This window comes from Electrophorus electricus, chromosome 1, assembly GCF_041902795.1.
Source record: "Electrophorus electricus isolate QZ-2024a chromosome 1, ASM4190279v1, whole genome shotgun sequence".
Lineage (NCBI taxonomy): Eukaryota > Metazoa > Chordata > Actinopteri > Gymnotiformes > Gymnotidae > Electrophorus > Electrophorus electricus.
The window spans coordinates 37,363,371-37,385,809 of NC_137497.1; the positions used below are offsets into that span (position 1 = coordinate 37,363,371).

At 47.7% G+C, this 22,439-nt stretch overlaps 1 protein-coding gene across 1 annotated transcript in view; it reads right to left on the reverse strand.

Moving 5' to 3' along the window:
* Positions 1–231: 231 nt before the first annotated feature.
* The window catches only part of bcl2a (BCL2 apoptosis regulator a), a 40,293-nt gene continuing 18,085 nt past the window's right edge, over positions 232–22,439 (reverse strand). Inside the window, exon 2 of the mRNA XM_027004357.3 lies at positions 232–4,609. Coding sequence (XP_026860158.1) covers positions 4,475–4,609 — 135 coding nt within the window. The 3' untranslated portion in view covers positions 232–4,474. The remainder of the gene's footprint in view (positions 4,610–22,439) is intronic.

The following is a 22,439-nucleotide window of genomic DNA, read 5'->3' on the forward strand; positions in this document are numbered from 1 at the left end:
ACCAGAGATTTTCGATAAGGTCCACAGTGACTGCTGTCCCTCCGGAGACACTGTCTCCATGCTCTTACTAGGTTTCTTTGAAATGCAACCGGCCGGTAAATGTCCCTCCTTTTATTTTATTTTTATTTGCAGTATGTCAAAACACAGCATGATGTAGTAGTGCTGCACAAACGTAATTCCTGTTTGACTCTATGATTCAGCGATCCGGATACCGATGACAGCCCACAGATGGTAAGGCAGGTTTTACTTTAATTAAACCGTCATTGTTAGCTTATGATATGGGTACATAGACAAAATGGTATTGACACATTACACGTAAGTGCTATGATGATAAATTAAACAAAAAACAAAAACAGCATACAGGTATGAACTGTGATTGATGCAGGCTACATCAAGCAGGACAAGTAATGACTGGAAGGAGTAATGATTGAAATCAGGACAAGTAATGACTGAAATCTGAAAATAAAGTATATTGGAAATCCAATAGATATTTTGTTCAATTTAAAAGGTTCACTTTGTATTTTAGTGCTCAATTGCGAAACAAAGTAAAACAGCAAAAAATTATAATTACCTTTTTTATTTTATTTTCACCTTGGCTTTTTCTATTCTGGCATGTTTCAAAACAGGTTGCATGGTATTAGCTGCCTAAACAGAGAAAAAGTGCAATAACCTTTCCACAGTTGGATAATTGAGTGGGGCTTTTTTTTTTTTTTTTTTTTTTTTTTTGGGAGCGAGACTCAAATTGCATACAGACTGAAAGCACCTCCAATATGCGAAAAAATTAAGTTGTATAGCTAGAGACAAAACATCCACACTCATACATAATGTAAATTAACATGTTTAAACACCAAATGGCGCTGCCATGGAGACAATATCTGCCATATCCCATAAACAGATCACTCTAAAGCTACAGTTCACACACAGAGGAAACCCTCCTACCTTCACTGCCTTAAACATTTCCCTCCATTAATTAAACTGGCGAGGAACCCAGCGAAACGCTTTCATGCTGTCTCAATGGACATAAAATCGCCAATGCATAGTGGCAGAAAGAGACACATATACAGGGGAGATATAGAGATGTGGGCCAGCATTCATCATTGTAGCTGTTTTCGCTGTGTCCTATCACAGCAGATAGAAGGTCATCGGTGCATTGTTTGACTCACCCCACTTTCAAAGCCAGAAATCCTCGATTGTTGGCTTTGGAATACAAACTACAATTTCTTGGTAAAAGAAGAGTCAATTATTTTATAAAATAACAAGTATTAAGTTATAACAAAGAAACAAAATATAGACGACCAAGTCTGGGTACCCCATTTCACCCCCCCACCCCAGAAATGGATTATGTCCAATAACCTCTTAATATATTTCACCAATGAACATTGACATACTGTACATACTCGTAAAGCAAAAAAAAAGAAAAGAAAAAAAGTCATGCATATTGAACCAATCCCCAGGGACCTGCTGGATTGCAGATGGATCCTGTGCAGGCGTCTCACTCTTCTATATTCTATTCTTCTGGGTCTTGCCGATGACTTTTCCCAATGTTAGCCTTACTGTGTTGCAACGAGTTCAAGAATAGCTACGGCAGGCTGAGAAGACATCCTCTCAGTTTTGGTCCCATTTCAGCAGACGCTGAGCTGGGAACATGTTGAGTGTACCACCATTTGGGCTCAGTTCCCCCACCCCCCTCCAAAAAAAAACAACAAAACAAAACAAAAAAAAAAACCTAAGTCTTTTATTGCCGTAATGGATGCTGATGCTGAAGGTAGTTTAAAAATAAAGGAGAATAGCTGGTTGTGGAAAGTCACTGAGCGCCTCTCATAGCCATCCTTAACTGCACTGCGATGCTTTTGGGGAAACTCGAGCCCTGATTAGTTTAAATAGACCCTTTGCTCAGAGATCAATTCCCCGCGCAACCTTTCCGGGGCAATATCATCTCAGTCTGACGTGTTTATACAGTCTCACAGAGGCTGTGAACAAGGGGAGACCTGCGCTCCTCCTGATGAGAGAAAACGTGAAACTTGCAGAGTGGGGGAGTTTCAGTACAGTTCCCACCAGTGGCAGTATTAGCTGTATTAAAAGCAGCATCATATGGAGCCTCAAACACGAGGATGTTACATTGCTGAGAGCTACGAACCTCATTAGCAGCCATTAAATACATGATGTTACAGTGCGAGTCTTCACAACTCTCTTTCAAAAGATACTAAGAATCAACATATCTCTGCGACTACAGCAGAAAGGTAGCGTCTACACTGCTACGCTGCGACCATGCGTATTATACATGCTGTACCTTTAAAAATATCAAAGAGCTCTCAATAAACTCCTAGTGGTCTGGAGACAAAAGCTATCACACAATAACTGAAATATCAAAATGATCATGAGTTAAATTATTTATAAGCAGAAGATAAAGGCTGTAAATGATGATTAAATGACTTCAACAAAAAATATAAGGATTAAATGTTCTTTCTGGAGGCCACAACTGTTGTTAGATGCCCAACTCCACATAATGGTGTGGTGCAGAAGGCCGTCAAATGAAGTAGGCAATCTATAAGCCCTGCACGAACAGGGCAGGTGCCCGAGGGCCTCACAGCGTGACAGGCTGATGGCTCAGTGTCTTCCTGCAAATCAGAAATGAGCCGTCCCCACAGACCACGCTGGTGGCGATCATTCAAGAGCCGATCCATCCGGCCCTCTCCGTGTGGTTTTGGGTTTTGTGGGGCCAAGCTCGGGCCCATTCCCAAGAGGAACGGAAGTGCATCTGTAAGATGCTCCTTGCCATCCGCAGTGGGCTGCGTCTCCGCCCAGCTCCTGCTGGATGGTTGCCTAGCGAGCCAGGGCTGTGTGGAGCTCTGCTCCCAGTTGGTCTCGCCCACCTTGCCCCACCCCCTAGCCAGCACCTGGCCGACTACAGCTGCCTGCGTACCTGCTACATCTCCAGCTAGAGGAATGGGCTGGGAGATAACTGTCACCCAGCACAAATGCTAGCTAAGCTCTCTCTCACAACATGCTCTACTTACAGTGACACACACACGCGCACACACACACACACACACACACACACACACACAGACCTAAACAATCTCTCCCGTGCTTTTCTGTTGCTACACTTTGAATAAATTGTCGCATCAAACCTTCAAATTTTAATTGCTGACTTCCCATTTTCTTTCTTTTTTTTTTTTTAACAACTCAAAAACATACAAAAACACAAAAAAAAGAGGTATGAAATAAAAGCAGGCAACACCTGTGAAGAACAACGAGAGGAGACGTGAAACGCCAGTCCCCCACGGAGTCGCACCTCACACACCAGGACCCTCGTTTATACATTCATGTGTGCTTGGCCACCATGGATGACTTCCAAGCCCATGAAAAGTGAGAGAAGCCATGTGTGACTGTCCTCTCATCTACACACTCTCCCGCCACCCATTAACCCCCCCACCCCACCCCCAAAAGTCACTCACACACACACACACACACACACACACACACACACACACACACACACACTTCCACAGCTCATGCTCCACGCTTCGTGCCTGACAAACCTGGAGACTCGTCAGCCAATGGAAGCGACGAGCGTTTTTAATGAGGAACGCACAGCATCTGCTGGGCAGACGGGAGCTCTCAGACGGGAGCTCTCGAGAGGTACGCTGAGGAAACGTCCCCGCTGAATCTGAGAAGGAGACAGAAATGTGACCGGGTGGGTTCTCACCCCCCCACCACCCCCCACCCGAAAACCACTCCAGCACAGGAGGGCTGTGCTACAAGAAGGGAGCATGCTCAGAAGAGCATCATGCAATAATAAAAAAAAAAAAACCCCACCCTAATATTAAAAGTCACTCGAGCAGAAAGAGTCGCTTTCACCGCGCAAGTGGAAGTGCCACACACACTGGCAGCAGTCTCCACTTTTCTCCTCCACATTCCACATTTTTTGTGTTGCTTATGCATCTCTCGTCATATTCTACAAGCAATAGTGCCATTGGCAGAATCTGAAGTTTTCCCATCAGGAAATGTTTGTGCTGTTATACAGAAGTTCCGATGCAGATGCTACGGTTCATCATTTGTGATAACTGAGTACAGTGTCTTTGTGTGTGTGCTTTTGTGGTCCACAGTTTTGGAACACAGTTTTGGAGTCTTTGTTTGGTATGTATGTATCTGTGTGTGTGTGTGTGTGTGTGTGTGTGTGTGTGTGTGTGTGTGTGTGTGTGTGTGTGTGCATGAATTCATGTATTAATATCTACACATGGCAGTGATGGTGTTTGCAGCAGGTGCGTGAGCTTGTCCGCACATTCCTTGTTCAGTCCGTAAAGGTTCCTCATTGGCGCTTGGGCGACTGAGGGAAGAGTTCAACAGCAGGATCCTCTCTGGGCCCCTGCTCTCAGGCACCACAGTGCTGAGAGAACGAGGTCCATGAGAAGCCGGACACACAGACAGAGGGAGGGAGGGAGGGAGGCTGGGCGCTGGGGGGGTGGGGTCATCACTTCTGAGTGAAAAGAGCGCCGATGGTTACCCACGCTGCCCCTAGAGCTGCCAGACCGAACACTGTCTTTAGGTAGGGCCAGGGCTGGAACATGGTCCTTCTAGGCTGGCTGTAGATCTCCACAAAGGCATCCTGGTGAAGAGAAGGAGAGAGAAAGGGAATCAGAGATACTTAGGCATTTAGGCAGTATACACACACAGACAGACACACACACACACACACACAACCAATAACAACTGGGCTCCCTCATCCCCCTGAAGAACACGAAGCCACACCCTGTTCTCTCTCTCCCTGCAGATGAAGATGTGTACTACACCTAACGGCGATGTGATGCTCCTTTTAAGGGACTTTGGGCTGCGCACAGCCCTCCCCTACCCGACCCTTTCGTCGCATGTCTCCTAGAGCAGACACTCCACATCTGTGCATCCAAATCCCCATGGGCCGGCTTCCAGCCCACAGAGACCCACAGCGTGAGAGATGGAGAAAACAGGCAGAGGGAGGGAGGGAGGGAGAAGAAAGAAAGCAAGCTAGGCAGCTCAAATCCATAATGCCCACCACTAGAGAGAGAGAGAGAGAGAGAGAGAGAGAGAGAGAGAGAGAGAGAGAGAGAGAGAGAGAGATAGAGAGGGGGGGGGGCGGTGAAAGGAGAGGAGGTGAGGTACACAGGCTTCCTTTCCCGTCTCTCCCATTCGCATTGCGCATGCTGTCTCACAGTCCCGCTGCATCTCAGACGGTGGACGCGGCGAGGCCGATGCCAAAGACAGGCGAGCGACACCCCCACCCATCCCCCCCGTCCGGCCCAAAGCCCAAAATATCAACCACTTATCTGCAAGTCTGGACCGAGGCGAGGCCGAGTTCATCGCTTCCGTCCTGCTCGATGGACCGTTTATAGGGAAATAATAAGGCTCTTTTCCCCCAGAGAGGTGAATAGGAATTCAAAGGGAATATACGGAGGGCGGGAAAGCCCCTGCTAAACACCAAACCAGGAAGAGGGACATTCTATACCTGCCTAAGCGATTTTGAAATATATACATTTTCCCCCTCAAAATTGCTCTGGGGGGGAAAACGAAAAAGCTTTTTTCAAGATTCCCAGAGAAACGAGACAACGAGACATTTCAGACAGCTGTCCTTCATCAGCAGAGCAACTAATGTTACACTAATATACACATTCACCAAATATGAGTGTGTGTGTGTGTGTGTGTGTGTGTGTGTGTGTGTGTGTGTGTGTGTGTGTGTGAGAGTGAGAGTTAGTGAACGGCATGCAGCTGCCTCTCCTGAGACGCCCCCCCCATGCCAAGCCTTCTTTATGTTATGCCTTAAAAGCTTCAGATGCCTGAGCAACACTCTCACAATGTGATTTGTGCAAGAGAGTGAGTGTGTGTGCATTTTCTGTCACATATGGACTATATTGATGAGGAGCCATGCGAGTGTGCATATGCGTGTGTTGACGTAAATGTGTGTAATGGCATTAAATGGTGTAGTATGAGGATTATGAGCAGCTTGGTGGGCATGTGTGAGTGAGAGAGAGAGAAAGAGAGAGAGAGATTGAGATTAAGTCTGTGGGTGTTTGAGCGTACAGACATCTCCTATTCCTGAGCTCTAGAGTGTGGTGGAGTGGAGCGCGCCCGGCCTGATAAGCAAAGCAGAGGGTTTAGTGAGAGCTGAGCCCAGGGGAGCCCCGTAGCAGGCCTGGGGTCCAGGGAGGAGCCACCCGACGCCCCACACCTCACGGCCCTGGGCATCAGCACAGCAAGGGTAGAGGAGACGAGCGCAAGAGGAACAAGAAACCGCAAAGACAGCAGGAGGGAGACACAAAGAGGATAAAATGAGGGAGGAGAAGAGACAAGCAGAGAGAAAGAGAGAAAAGTGGCAAGAAACATCAAGGAGGGAGTGAAAGGAGGAGACAGAGAAAGGGGGAGAGGGGAAGGAGAGAGAGAGAGCAGACAGGTAGACAGACATGGAAAGAGAGAGGGAGACAGAAAGGTAGACAGAGATGGAGATAGTGAGACAGGCACACAGAGAGGGAGAGATACAGAGACAAATCAAACCGGACATGAGTAGATGAGACACACAGCACCTCTCCCCCCCAAACACACACACACACACACACGCACACACACACACTTCTGTTCGACAGCTTCTCCAAACGTGCTGATGCAATATTAAGCAGTTGGAGGCTCGTGAAAGACAGCGAGCTCAGCTTCTGTTCGCAGTTTGGCACTCAGCGGCCCTGTCTGTGTCTCTAGAATAGGCCTGACGTGGGAAGGAGCCGTTTCCCGTGGCTGGCCAAAAGCAGCTCGAAACACTCCATTCCTGCCTCTGAGCACAGGACACGAAGCTTGACTTTTGTTAAATACGTCAGAAAGGCAGAGCGTGTTGAAGGACTCGTTGGCATCAGCCATACCCTTCATGTGTCTAATAACCACTTCAGAACAGCCGGAGAAGAGTGAGCAGCACATATTGGCAGCCTGCCCATCCCAGCGGTTCAATACCCTGCGACTGACGCCCCCGCGCCCGCCAGGACAGGGTCAGCTTCAACCCGTCCACCCTGGCCTGCCCTCACCCGTGACGGGCGTCGGCACCGCTGCCAGTGGTTAGCAGTGCCACGCCCGGCTTGCAAACGTTGGCCTGTGACTCGGGCCAACCGGGGTGAGGCGGCCCGCTCAGCAGAGCCATGTCGAGCGGACTTAGCTGTGACAACATCCAGGACACAGTCGGTTTCCACGGCTAACATCTGCCCCAGGCCCTGCGGCCCAGAGAGGAAAAAAAACTGCCTCCCAAGAGACTTCTGTTAATGTTGCTATTTTTAACTGTCTGTTATCTGCTGTGTCTATCTTTTCCTGCAGGTTATCAGTGTGCCATTCACACAACACACACACACACACACACACACACACCTGGCTCTAAGCTACAAAGTAAGCAGAAAGGTTGTGGAGGAGGGGCAGGTGTGAGAGTGGAGGTGGGAGGGGGGCTGTGGAGAACGGTGGGGTTTCCAGCAGGTCCGACTAGAAAGACCCTCCAGCACTGTGCAGGACAGCACGGCGTGGGACACTAACGAGGGCAGCGGCGCTCAGCTGCCACAGGAGATGTCACACGCTGGCAGCCTGGAGGGCTTCCTGCACCGCACGGACCTGTCTCATTGCTGGCGGCACCAAGAAGCCCCGACGCCCGCCAAATGAGGGCCCGTGGCAGGAGAGGTGATGGAACCGAACGCCCCCCCCCCCCCCCCCCGGCTTGGTAAACATCCTCGTTAGGCCTTGAACGGGCTGCCCACGTTTGCCTAAGGCCTCCACTAATGGCCAGCAGAAGGCCAGGTCCAGAGCACACGCTGGGTCATCAGGACAGACCCTCAGAAGGCCTGGAAGTGCAGGGCATCAGTAAACGAGCTGGCGAAGGCGTCAGCGGCGCTGGGGCGGAGAACGGAACCACTGAAGCTGTTTGATGTCAGAGCGCCAGCACGTTCTCCAAGCCAGAAGCTCCAATCGCACACTGAAGGCCAGGCAGTGGGTGTTACCACTAACACTAAAGTGTCAAACAGTCCCCGAAAGTCAGTGGCCCATAAAACAGAGGGACTTCATCAGATAGTGCTCGAGCTCTTCCTGCCTGGGCTACACTATTTTGGGCTTTCCTGCACAAGGCTGGTTCTCGGTTCCGTCTGTCTCCACACCCACACTGCTGCATGTGTGTTTTTGTGTGTGTGTGTGTGTTTGTTGTGTATGCATGCGCACATGTGTGTGAGGCGAGTGTCTCCAAAGGCTACACTCCCACAGCGTCACAGTCACCCAGGTACAGTCACCAGGCACAGCGGTCGAAAAGCAAACTGCTTGAGCATGGGCGACTACTGCAGACCCCGAGTCCGAGACGTGCGCTAGTTGAAAACGCAAGCCGTAAAAAGCCAGATATAACCCAGACAGCCGGCCGAGGGCAGCCGGGGCCATTTTATGAATGGCCTCTCGACCCGGAGGCGGTCAGGGTCATGCCCTTATAAGGAGTACAGCAGCTGCTTTGGCGTCAGCTGGGCCATGTCATCACATCATCGGATTTCCTGGGCGGCCCCGCTGGCAGGCGTGTGGCCAGAAGATGACCTCACACCCCTCAGTCTGCCGAACCCCCGGAAATCCACACGACTCCTTCCATCCCCCAATTTTCTCTGTAGCGCGAGCAAGAAGCATTGCTCATTGCCACCATTCATTCAAGTGCTTCTGCGGTTTGATTTTGATCAGAATGGATTTTCTCCAGAATTTTCCGAGTGGGCTCCTCCACTCCGGAACATCAGCTTCCGTCCTTCTTCCTCTGCTTCGAGAACCAGTGCGTCCTGTGCCCGGAGCCAGAAAACAAGGGATGCAGACACGCAAACTACGCCAGCAGCGTAATTTTATTCCCACATAACAGTGACCGATGCACAACATGCGACTGCCTCAACCCGTGGCGTGTTTATAACATAACAACTGGGGGGAGAGACAACAAAATAAAAAAGGGTGTTATGGTGATGTTTCACTGACAGCTGAAAAAGGAAGTTGCGTTCGCTTCAGTTACCACTTGGCTATAGTCCTTGTTCCACTCAGACACACTCAGACGAGGGGAGTGGTGTGTGCTCGAGAGGGGGTGGGATTACAATGGGACAGCTGGATATGAAAGTAACTGTATTTCCGTTGCATCCCACGCCGCACACGATTGGCTAATGAGGCGTCCCTTTGCCACAACACTGAAGGAAGAGAGATTAGGAACGCCCACTAGCCGAGAAAGAGGCCCCCCGCAGTCCCCCCCCCCCATTTCAAATTTATGGCCAGTGCATCTGCTGATAGCTTTGTCAACAAATGTAGCTGGGAAGGGAACTCAGTAGTGAAGCTTAGACAGCAAAATAGGCAGGGAACAGAAATCTTACATGCACGCGCGCACACACACCTTAAAAGGCTAAGGTTACTAAGGTGAGCAAGATTTGAACTATTTGCAGCATGACTTTTTTTCTTCAAAAATCATTACAGCATAACGTGTTTTTTCCTTTATAAGAAGGAGAAATCCGCATTTCCTCTGTTTAGTAGGAAATGTCTGTATATTTGCTGACATTCATGAAATCTTGCGAAGACAATACACTGGAAATAACTCATTATATAGCTTCATTTTACCACTTATTTTCTACAAAAAAGGAGCTTCTGAAAAAATACCCAGTGATATGCACATGGCATAATTGACAAAATATTATAAAAAATAAAAATCATAATATTTTGACATGGATAATACTGAACATTTATATTTTAAAGCAAGGCAAGGTAAGCTTTTTTATGTAGCACTTTTCATACAGAGGGACAATTTAAAGTGCTTAACTTGTATAAGCATTAATCAGTGCTATGGCGCTAACTCACAGTTCGGCACCAATGACGTTATCCAGATCTTCAGCACTGGAAACATGACCTTTCCTTGATCGTCTCCGGAGCAGCCCTTTATCTGCGACAGATGGTGGCCACAGCGACACCTCCAAATACCCATCTTAGACGGGGCTACGGTTATGTATGACGCCGTCGGCGCGGTGCCACTCTCCTAACGGAGTCTCGTTTGTCAACGTGCCGAGCGACAACTAAGCCTGCTCGACCTGGCGAGGGGAACTACGACAGACTCCCTCTGCCAGCATCGATCACACCGCCAGACACCTATGGCGGAGACCAGCCGTGTAGTAGACCCAGCTTCCCCGTCGCCCAGCTGACCCTCTCCCCGACATCAGTGGCTGCTCTCGAGGCTTTGGAGGGAGGGGGTCCCTTGACCATTTAATCCAAAGCATCCTTAGAAGGTACTCGCTTCAATGGCAGACAAAAAGGTAAAAGCCTTCAGCCGCTGGACTTTCCCCATTTGAGTGCATTATTCATATTATTTGAGTGCATTGTTCACCGCCCCCTCGTCCCTGGCGGCCGCTCTTTCATGCTCAGAGCCTGAAGCGCATCTTAACGCTCAATTACCAAATCATAGCTGGTTAAAGCCATGACAGGCCAACGGCGAAAACGACGATGTTTAATTGTTGCTGTGGAAGGGACATGGAATTTGGTGAGTGGCATGAAGAGGAGTGGTGCTAATCGACTTTCATTCTCTCTCTTTTATTTAGGATTCTTCAAGTATTAAAGTTCAGTTTGTAGGTAGGGCTTGAACAGAAAGCTTTTCAACAGCTGCGCAATCAGAAACTTCAAAGTATGAGCTACATATACCGTATACCCACAGATACAATTCAATGCTTTAAGTAACTTTAGAGGCCTGTATTGATTTCTCAACAAGAGAGCAGAATTCATTTTCGATTTCAACATGAAAAAGGCTAAATCCCCAAAGTATGAGCTACACACAAATAAATAAATCCCAGTTCTTCTATTCATGGCACTGCGTTTACCATCTTTCTCTTATTTTCGTATTTTGCATTTTCCCTACAGCTACACTACACAAGTGCATATGCGCCCACCAAATTACTTCACAGGGACAAAAACACTTCCTGCCTCCTCGGAGGACCCAGTAGAACCCAGTTGGCCCAGTGGTGCTCCTGGGCCCAGGGGCTTCAGCTACTGCAGCAGACCCCTTGCTTCCACATCAAAGTGAGGCCCACGGCACGGCGAGCAGCCAAAAGAGGTGGCGTCACTGGTGCCACGTTCGGGGATTTGAGAAGCGGCTGCATCTGTGCACTGGGAGGCCAGCTGGGGACAGCACCACCCACCGGTGCAGTGAGGACCCCTGCAATCACGCCTCGGCCACCCCGAGTGGCTGTTTTCTTGGTTGTAAATTCTGCTGTGTGTTGCGAGCTACGGTGTAACCAAACTCCAGCAGCTTCAAGTCAAATTCCTTGCTCGTGTGAACATTCTTGGACAGTTAAGCGTGATTCTGATTCTTCCTTCTCCTAAGGAAGGAGAAAGGGGCATGTTAACCTTCAGATCTAAAACCAGCTAACCATGTCTGTGTAGCATGCAGGCTGGGCAGCACATACCATAGCACGCATTTGTGTTCCCCCTCAACAGAGCATCTTCACGTTTTGTCCATCAAGAAATATTTGGCAATTGATGGAGTCTACCAGTGCTATTCCACAAAAGCAACACTAGTCTGCATTCTCTCTTCATGGGTTCTTCCATCACAGCTCCATCATAGCGGTGCCATGAGGAAACCTCCCATCTTATTTTCAGCTTCAGACCTTCTCTGCAAACTCTAGGCATCATTTCATAATAATGAGGTCAACACCTTTCCCCCTTCACTTTCTTCAGCTACTGAAAGGTTAAACATTTTGCAGTATTTTTTCTTCTCAAGGAGGACGGACGGAGTCACCTAGCCATGGAGCTATTCCGCAGTTCTTCAAGGGAGAGCGATTTTCTAATCCACCTATTCTTGCTTCAGATGTTAGGAGTTTCACCACATACCCTGGCTTTAAATACACTGGCTCTGCACTTGCAGTGTGAACTGAGTACTCTTCGCTTTCCCATGGTACTTTTATATCTGTGGCCTGGTAATTTGTCCCTTCTGCTGATCCAAAACACCACTATATTTAAAAAAAAAACAAGAGAAGGACTAGAGGCATTGACCTCTGACTGAGAAGATGTCAGAGGCTGTTTTGCGGAGTTGGAGTGTGTTGGAGATCTGTGTTTTTCACAGGCACACTGGCGCTCAACACTGGTACGGACCACTTTTCTTGGGAAACACAATTGCCACGAATTAGTTCCAGGCTCATGGGAGACCTTTTGCGCCAAACACATCATATTTGGCAATGTTCTCGAGCCTCATCTTAAAAAAAGGTCTGATCCCAGAACTGACCTGCCAGGAGCGTGATGAGCTCATGATGAGCTATGTCAAATGAACTTCATCCTTTAGCTTCAGCTCTCACTGTCCCCAAGTGCTCACAGGTGGTTCAGAGTATAATTTTCACGAGGCTAGAGGGGCCGGTCGGGGGTGGTGGCGTATGGGGGTTCCACTAAATCCCAGATCTTCTAACACCAGAGATTCCTATATAAGGGGTCGCAGTCACACTCAAAACAAACCCACAACAATGAGCAAAAAAAGGGGGGTTTCAGTCCAGGTTTCTATCCAACCATTCCAGGCGGTGGTCATAAAACCAAGCGCCACGTCTTTGCTCTTCAGGCTGTATAACAGCCTCGTGCTTGTGAAAGACCAACGCAGCTGCCGCACCATGTCCGCAGGCAGGCCACAGGAAGGGAACGCTCGTTGCCGAGTGCGCGTCTCCCCCCCCGGCATTTCTGTTGCCGCGGCTTTCAAACGTTCCAAAGACCGTTGCGCCGCCTCTGAACACTTGCCAGGGAAAAGGGGAAAAAAGCCAGTGTGTAGTGGTGTCTGAGCGAGGGGCGGAGGGAGAAAGCTAGCCTAAACACTGCCAAAATGCAACAGGTGCCCTCAAACAGAGTAACATAACTGCACCCGCCCACCCCACCCCCTGCACCCACCACCCCCACTCCTCTGAAAACTCTTTAACCACTTCCTCTCCTCTGTTTTTTTTTTTTTTCAGGCTAACAGGGCTATGGGAGACTTCCTTTTCTCACAAGCCAGGTTGTACTGCCTTCAGCTGAGGGCCATGAAGTGGCGCACACACCTTAAGAGACATTTTGCCACGGTGGCTACAAGCTGTCAAGAATGTGCGTGTGGGGCCCCCCCATCTAAACGGCTGTGCGGGACCACCTCGAACCCGAAAACGCAGCCTCGGAACCCTGTACACATCAGTGGGTTCTGTGACAAAAAAATCAAAAGCTAGTCAGAAGGCCCTGGTGGTCCGAGGCATCTCAGGTCGGACTGCCAGCACAGCCGTTTTGACCCGGCTCAAGAAGACAACCCAACTCTCTGCAGTTTAACTGAGGGGGATTTCCAGGTACGGTGAAAGGCGAGGTCAGGAGTGTATTTAGTGAGAGGCACTGAGGTAGAAGTTGATGGTGTAAACAAATCTAATGGGGGAAAAAAAAAAAAGCATCAGGTAAACCTGTTGGGGAAGCATCACAAATGCAGAGGAGAGATCTTAGACTAGATGAGCTTTCAGAATCAAACAAAGAGCAAAAAAATGGCAAGTGTTTGTGCTTGAGCACATTATGGTCCAGGCTGACCCAATAGTGTACTCAGGAAATTCCCCCAGTGAGTATTTCCCCCCTCTCATAGCCCTGTGCAGTAATCAGCATCTCATGCAAATGACCTTAATGCAGGGCAGATTAACCAAATGGATGGGATTAGGGAGCTAATGAAACCACTATTAGCTACTGTGGAGGGAGTCATAGCTCCCCTAAGGATCGGCTACTGCATCCATGTTGCTTAACTGCAAAACAAAGGAAGCACAGGCCAATAGCAAAATCTTTTCTCAAAAGATTTTTAAATGCACAGCAGTTTGAGGGAAAAAAAACCCAAAAAAAACAATAGAACAGGAAAAAAGATCTTGTCTTCACTTACACCACCGCTGAGATATCGACCTGAGCACAAATTACTCTGTAAACTGTGACATAGTTGCAGCTAATGAGCAAGACCCAGATTTACAAAGGTAACATGCAAAGACATGACCTTCAGGTGACTCCAAGGCCGCTGAACCTTCCAAAGGAATCTCAAAGGTCAACCCGGGCCCGTTATCTTCAAAAAGCCACGTGAAGTGCATGAGCATGACCAACTGAGCGTGACAGATGAGCGGGCGATGCGTGCATGAGCAAACGTGAGATCTGATTCTGATTCCATCAAGTCAGTAGTTTTGAGAAGCAGAGAAACGCATACGCGTACTCATACGTGCATTTGGGTGTGGGCGTGCAAGCGGAGAGTGAGTCACCCCGTTGAGCAGCGGACCAGCAGCTGATTTGCATGTGAAACCCCCACGCGGACAGACGCGTGTGCACCAAGGGTGAGGCGGGCGGCGAAGCGGGTGATGCGGTGTTGGGAGGGGGGCCCCCCCCCCCGGTTGCTGCCAGCCCCGCTCTCTCACGCTTGCCCGGGCGAGGTGATAAACAGGCAACGAGCAACAAAGTGTTCCCAGCCGTCCGCCCATCCTGGTGACAGAGCGTGGCCGAGCCTCATCTGCTGGAGGCAGTCGATGGCACTCAATTCAGCAGATGCAAAAATCATTCTACTGCTCTTGGAACTGCGTTTATCTCTCTCTCTCATTCCCTCTCTCTGTCTCTCTACCCACCCCCTCTGTATTTATTCCGTGCAGTCTCGCGCCATCTGGTTTCCTTTTGCGCTAGGTGCGCATGTCAGCCGCACACACTCAGCCGAGCTTTGAGGCTTGTTCCGTGTCACTGTCGCAGGTGACAGGGGGCACAAAGGGGAGGTCTGGGTGGGGGTGGGAGTGTGTGGTGGTGGTGGTGAAGGCTGACACAAAGGTGCGGCAGGCTACTGAAGTTTGAGCCGCCAATTCGAGGGCCCCGGTTCACGTCGCCTCTGTTGTCGCCGCCAACTCTCAGGTTCCCCACCAGCCCCCAAACCTCCCCTCACGCAAAATTGGCAATCCGACACCCCTAGCACCCCACCACCACCCGCTTTGGCCCGGGGCACAGTGAAACCGCGCCAAACCAAAATATTTCCATCGTGCTCTCGCAGTACTGTGGCACGATGGCTTGTGAAATGACTGTGGCTCAAGGTCACCGCCAGGGCGGGAGGGGCGATGGGGACGCCACGCGCTGGTTTCATTCCCGTAAGCAGCAGAGGCTTCGACAGGTGTCATAAAATGCTAGAGAGGGAGCACATCAAATCAGTAAAGGGGGTTTGGGGAGGCGTGAGGTGGGAGGGCATGGTGTCAGGGACCTCATCAATGGAGAATTTCAGACATTCCCAAGGAGGAAGGGTGAGTCAAGCTATCTGCAGTCTGTCTTTTCCCCCTCTTTAAATCAGACATACAGTCATTTATGCAGGTCAGTCTTAACGCGGCTTAGGGCACCGTCACACCCAGTTTTTTCTGTATCTCGTATGCCATCGTGGTTCATTTGAAATCAAATACCCTTTCGGCCTTTGAACATGGACCTTTTATACAACACGACCGGCCACTTAAATTATTTAATACCCTGCAATGGACATCAGTTCTTTTCTCTCTACCTTTCTATTATTCTACATCCAATTAGTTCTAACTGCCTGGTGTGAATAGTTGACAATGAAAATAAATTTTCCAAAATGATTAACATGGTTAACCATTAATTAAGGAAGTTGTATGCTACTTTGGATTATCTGTGTACTTTGAAGTCTGATTAAGAGAATAAATGTTCTCTAATTGCTAAACCCGGCTAAACTGATTTTTGTCTGGGATGAATTTCAAGTTTTCCTCCAAACACTTTCTTTTTTTGCCAACCAAAGAGGATGACAGTCCATTCATGAAACCCAAAGCCAAGCACATCAGCATAGGTTATACATAATTTAACAGCTTGAAGGCTGCTGTAAATACATACTCTCTTATTACGACTACCAGTGCATAAAATATTCATTCAGCAAGGGATTAAGATGGTGTTGCATACAATACATCAAATGCGTCGAGAGCAAGCCCCCGAAGGTCAGGCTTCCGGTAAACAGAGCCACCCACTTCCTGAATTTCCGATGCCCCTGGATGCGACCGGGAACGCTGAACACCCGGTTGCGGCGAAGGAGGGCGTGTCCTCTATGATGAGAATGGACACATGAAGAGCAGAAGCCCGGGCAGCACCATGTGGTCAAAGGCTGTCTTGAGCCCTGCCACCACCTCAACCCCCCAGGCAACGCTCCAGGAAGACCCCTCCTACCCAAGATGGCTGCGGCAGGTGAGGCTGGCTGAGGCACTTGTCTGCTTGGAATGATGCGAGTCTCCAGAGGGGCTTTGGGGTGAGAAGCCATCAGGAAGGCAGGCTGGCACGCTGACTCATCTCCGCTACCCAGCACAGGATGTCTCCTTCGGTTCCACTGGCCCCCTGGGGGCCAGCCCTTACCCGAGACAGCATTGACGCCCAACTCCTCCCCCCAGTGCTCCCACTCCACCCAACCATCCTCAGTTAAGGTAGTAGCCCAATTACATTAACAAGCCATTAGCAGAGCAATGCGCAGGGCAGTGCGCACATACTGGTATCAGGTGGCTACAATGGTTCTGGGGTCTGTGTGTGCCCTGCTGTGGGAGACAGTCTGTGCAAGGATAGAGTAGTAGATACCTGAGCAGCTATTCCTGCCTCATCACTCAGCTCGGAGCCAAAACGCCATTCACAGCAACAGAGAGAAAAATTCATTCCGATTACTTTGTTTTGTATTGACTTGGGCTAATGGCTTAAGATATTATGGGACAAATAAACATGCTATTAAACAGAATGTTAATTGTTTAGGGTTTATTTCCTAACCACAGTTTCTTATCTTTGCACTTTCTGCCAAAGCTAAATCAGGGTCTTATTCCCCATCAGAGAATGATGCAAACTAAATAAACGAATGACTGCTGTGCGCTGTTCCAAGAACTCATGACTCATTGACTATCACAGCGACCTTTAGTGAACTGTCCAGAAAACCAGAATATACAAGACCAACGGAGAGTTACTGGAACAGCAAACTACCATCAGAAACACACAAGCACACACACACACCCACAGAAACACTAATCGATTACCATGCAGAGACAGCTAACAATCAAATGCCAAATAGCTTGTAGTGTGACACACACACACAGACACACGCAGAATGAACAAAAACAGCAGCAGCTGGCCAGCGACACATGATCCCGATGCAGAAAGTCACACTTGGCATGGGTATTTTGCTTTTTCCAAGTAGTTGTTGCACTCGGCTGTTTCCCAATCCATGTCATCCACTTTGACTCTCAATCAAAAAAGCTGTTACGTTCAGTGGTCTGTCTGGGCCGTAGCCTACTTCACAGAAAGCCCCTCCTGTGTTTATCAATACTCTACTGAGTGACTGATTGATTGTGCTGCTGTCTGGAGTCTGAGGGCTGCTTTGGGTTGCACTGTGTACTGCTTTCTTCGATCTTGCTCAGGTGAACAGATCTGTACATACCGTACAATTTTTGTGTGTTCTTGACCCCATGCCATGTGTGTTTATTCCACAGTTGTGAATATTCCACAGTTGACTCCTCTAGCACGATACTCTATTGAGAAAAACGAAATGCGAGGTCAATGCTAGGTTACTATTTGGTCCATGGAGGTAGAAGTCCATTGCTATTTTTTCTTCCTGATAGAAAACAGAAACCTTCCACCACCACACATTCTGAATTATTTGCAAAGTCCTCATTGGTAGGTTTGTACATATATGGTATTACTCCCGACTCTTCCTGTCTGCACTATTATATTCAGCTCTGCTTGTGTTGCGTAACATGCTGTGAGGCTGTGACAGCATGCTGTCAGTCAAGCACATGATACCTACCTCTAACGCAGGACTTTAGCAAGATGTCTGTAAAACTAGTACATCAGAAAGATATACTTGGTAAACAATATACGCAACATTACTGTACTGATTCCTCATATTAAGTACAGACACTAATCCAGGAGTCCAATTCTCTGACAAGTGCTCATGCCCAGTGAGATTCCAACATTTTAGTTTCTTGCAAATCATACATGGAGAAAGTATAACGTACCAAAGTCGAGCGCTGACAGGTACTAAAATGAATTGGTCATATAATGGCCAATTACACTGAATGTACCACCCCTCTCTTTCAGGCCAAGGCCAGCACACTGTCCCAGCTCATCATCTGAAACCGGCAGCCATACCTCACAGCTGCCAAATGACCTGCTGGCGAGCAGAAAGAGGCCAGGAAAGCAGATTTTATTTCCAAATGGAGTGAGGCAGTCATTGCACCATGGTTGCAAAGAGTTACTGTGGATTAGAAAACTGCCAAGCACCATAGGCTCGGAGGTCATGGCAGGCCAAGGGGCTGGGTGTGGGTGGAGCAAGCTAAATGTTTTCAAAAGGTGTTCTTGGCATTTTGTCAGTGCAGCAGTTGGCGCAGGTTCCCCAGGCCTTACACCCTATGGTGAGGGGGGGGTCAGCCCCATGACGAGAAAGAAGCGGTTGTTTGCCACAGAAAGCCCCAGGCTGAGCTCAGCATGTGCGGATCGGGTGCAGATCCTCTCACAGGCCTTTTGCCTAGATCGGCCTTAAAGCCCAGAGCTGAAATCTGAAATCAGAGTTAAAATCGGAGGTACTCTTGGTTGTTTGGGACAACACCAAGCCTCATGCTGAAATTCTTAACAGGGAATTTGGAATAAAGAAAAAAAAAGAGAAGAACCCTTACATGTGGTTTCTTAAAGGCAGATGATGCATTATGGAAACCACACTGGCAAGGGAGATAGCAAACTCAATGATTAAAGCACCTTTTAATTCCGACCGGACAGTCACTTTCTGATTCCTAATGACTGGCATTCCCTCTCATTTTCGACCATCCATGGAAAATCGAGGATCCCACCAAACGGGCAAGGTATACGGAGCCGCAGGGATAAAGGCAGATCAAAGCTGAGCCCCTCTGAGGCTTGTGCTTGCTGCGCAAGCTCATTAGTGACTAGCCCCTCACCATGCAGGGTCAAAGAGGGGTCCATATGCCTATCGCCACCACCAACATCACTGCCATTGCCTAGTTAGGAGGGGCCCCGGTGACGCGTCAGGGAAATACGAGATGGCGGATTGCGATTTAGCATGCAACTTGTCCCACCTCTCTCTGAGAAGATTCTCTAAAAATCTGCATAACGATCCTAAATGTGCAGGCAGAGCATCTAAGAGCTCCTTTGTCTCAGTGGGGGAGAGTGCCAAAGAAAAGATCCGAACGTGCAAATGCAGAACGACACAGCAATGCCTCTGCACCCCCCCCCCCCCCTTTTTTTTTTTGATGCTGGTCTGCACCACTGCACTTTAATCTCCATAAACGCTACAAATAAACCACCTGGGTTCCCTTGTGTGCACGCGCGTCGGCGTGTGTTTTTCTGCACTGACAAGGCCCCTGACTGAGACGTACATTTATTTCGCTTGCATGTAATTGCAGTGCACGCGTGAGGTTCCTAGGTGATTCCCTGTGTTCAGAGACCATATATTGACTTTAACCAACAGTCCATAGAAAGCAAAGGAAAACCCATTTGGAGTAAAATAAATAAACATTATACACGCATTGACGACTCCAAATGCTGTTCTGGGGAAAACATATGGCTGAAAAACGTGCCAATAAGGGCCGCTTCTGCACGGTCACTAGTTAACACTTCCAACTTCCAACCATTTCACTGCTCCAACCATTTCACTGCAAGTTATACTGTTTATGACTATGTATGTGGCAAAGAAACCAAACTTGAAACAACTTTTCCATAAGGACATTCATAATAATCAAACAATGAATCAAATAACTAACTAAATAAACACATAAACAAGCTCTGGTAGGTTTAGGATAGAAACCAGTACCTGTAAGGTTAAGGGGGCTTTAAGGTGTGAGAGCAGGCGTAGGTAGAGATTGTCTCATGTTTTCCTATTTAACAGCAGCAGCGTCCTACACAGCTTTTCACAGAGTAGGCCTGTTTTAGCTTTGCCTCTAGTGACATATGTCCCAGTTAAAGAGAGCTCAAAAACAGACCAAACCAATGAGCAGTCTGCTCTTAGAGAGAAAAAAAACGCATTGTGTATGACGAACTGCTAAATGAAACATCCATCAGTTAGACAACTACACAATCCATTGTGATCCTGAACTTTGCAATATCCATAAAAACCCTTATCAGGTGTAACTATCTTTTAGATATGGTCATAAACATACTGCTAAATATTCTAAACATTGGTGTTATTAATCAGAGGAAAACCTGAGGGAGCAACAGCACCAACTCGAAATTTAACAAGGTCTTTAAGGAGTGCTGGGGAAAGTTGTATTCAACATCTAAGAGTAAAAAAAAAATGAATTTGCAGACGTCTGCTTAGAAAAACACCCCACATCGAGGACAAAGAATTATAGACAGGTCTCGACATTAATAATTTCTCAAAGGCCTGGGTTCAGTTAAAATAATAATAATAATTTTTAAAAAGGATTATTATATATATATATATATATATATATATATATATATATATATATATATATATATATTATTTTTTATTTACATTTTCATAACCTCATAAATGCACTTTATGAATTATCCTTCCACTTGTAAGCTTGATGCAAGATGGGACAGCAGTTGGCCGAGTGTCCTGAGCATGGATGGGGAATTTTCCTCGGCCAGTCGCTGGCCTTTCGGGACAATCATAGTCACGAGTTAGTGCACCTGTGGTTCTCACTGGGTGAAGCTAATTTCTCAAACGACGGATTTCATGGATTACACGATGCATTCTTGACCAATGTGAAGTTTAGGAAGAATCCAATTGCCCGGCCAGCCATCTCGTAATTCCTGCTCGGAAAGTCAAAGTTTTCCGAGAGCTCCGACTTCTCCAAGTTGCGCTTGTGTGACGTCACTTCAACATGGCAGGTCTGATGGTGAAGATGAGAACCACAGCAGCGTGTTTTTTGCTTTTACGCACGGTTTCAGGTTTCAGGTTATAAATGAAACTGCTAACTACTGGTTGATGCTCTGATAACTGAAAGGTTAATTTGTCACTTTTTTTGCAGCAGCAGTTAACTCCATCATCTCACCCTAACTAACAAATAAAAAAGCACGAACCTAACAACGCTTATTTCCAGTTTTTGTAGACAGCATTGTGCGAACGTTAATATGTCGCTGAATAAAATGTTATGATATGCAGTTCAGTAAATTGTAATGCGATTGACCGGGCAAAATAATACAAAGTGAATGCTCCTGCACTGCTCCATGTCATCTTGAGCGTGTATGGAGTAAAACCTGACCTTTTCATGCTGCTTCAGTAGCGAAGCAAGCGTCGGTTACATGTGAGCGTTCAAATGAACGTTTTAATGTGGGACGTTTAATGTGAACGTTTTAACGTGGGAAATGGGAGGTTCCGAATCCTAGCAAAGCTAGCTACTTTTCACGACACTTATTACATAACACAACAGCACCGCCAGCTAGCTCTTATAGTCTGGCGTAATGGCTGAGTGGTAAACGCTGAACACCAGGACAATATATGGGTTCATCCCTTCACTAAAATAAAACTACTTCTCCGTCGACAGGCAGCGCCATGCTAACGATAGTTTAGCGAGATATTTGAGTCTCAAACAACTTCAAAACATAACAGCAACATTTGTAATTCCAAAGCAAAGTAAAAAATAACAGGAACGTCAGTGCGGAATACATTTACACATCAGAAATCAAAAGGTGAACTTGTGCAGGTGTAAAACGCGATGTTCTCGTCTTACCCGTCATGGCGTCAGAGAAAGCGATGAGCTCATGCACTGAACTTCGCTGTACAAGCAAGGCACGTATCCCAAACTCCCCAAATCAAATATTTTTAACGCTACTGCCCATCATGGGCAAGTTTACGTGTAATATCTAGACTCCATTTAACTTTTAAATCACATAATATTAAAATTGAATTGTCATTTAAGGGATAAGCGAGTGAGGTCAGTCTGCAAAATCAGAAGCAATTGAGCAATGTTGTAATACCCATGGGACTTCCTGTAACTACAACAAACAAACCTCTTGTACAGCGTATATAGCCCGCTTCGATTAATAAATTAACCGTTTTGTGGAAAAGTGGCATTTATTTTACATTTATTTATTTAGCGCCCCCCCCCCTGCCGTTACGAAACCCGTATCGCAACATGAGCACTAGCTGCTGATGGGCCAGGAGGAGAAAAAAAGTATGGTCAGAGTTGTCGCACTTCACACCCTGGCTGTCATTCAGTGTGCTGACACGTATGCTGCAAAAACGTACACTTGGAGAGCGAGGAGGCTGCCGACCTCAGCCGTTGAGTCAACGACTATCATGCATCAAAAGGTATATAGAGTCATTCGCAGATCAACAGCAACCGTGAAGCCGAATGCGACTCGAAAAGCGCCTGCAGCTGGTGCAGTTAGGAGCGGTTGGCATAGCGTTATCTGCTGAACCAACCTCACACAGGGCTGCTAGCTGGGCTGCTTCAGCGTCCAGGTTCTGCTACCGCTTCTTT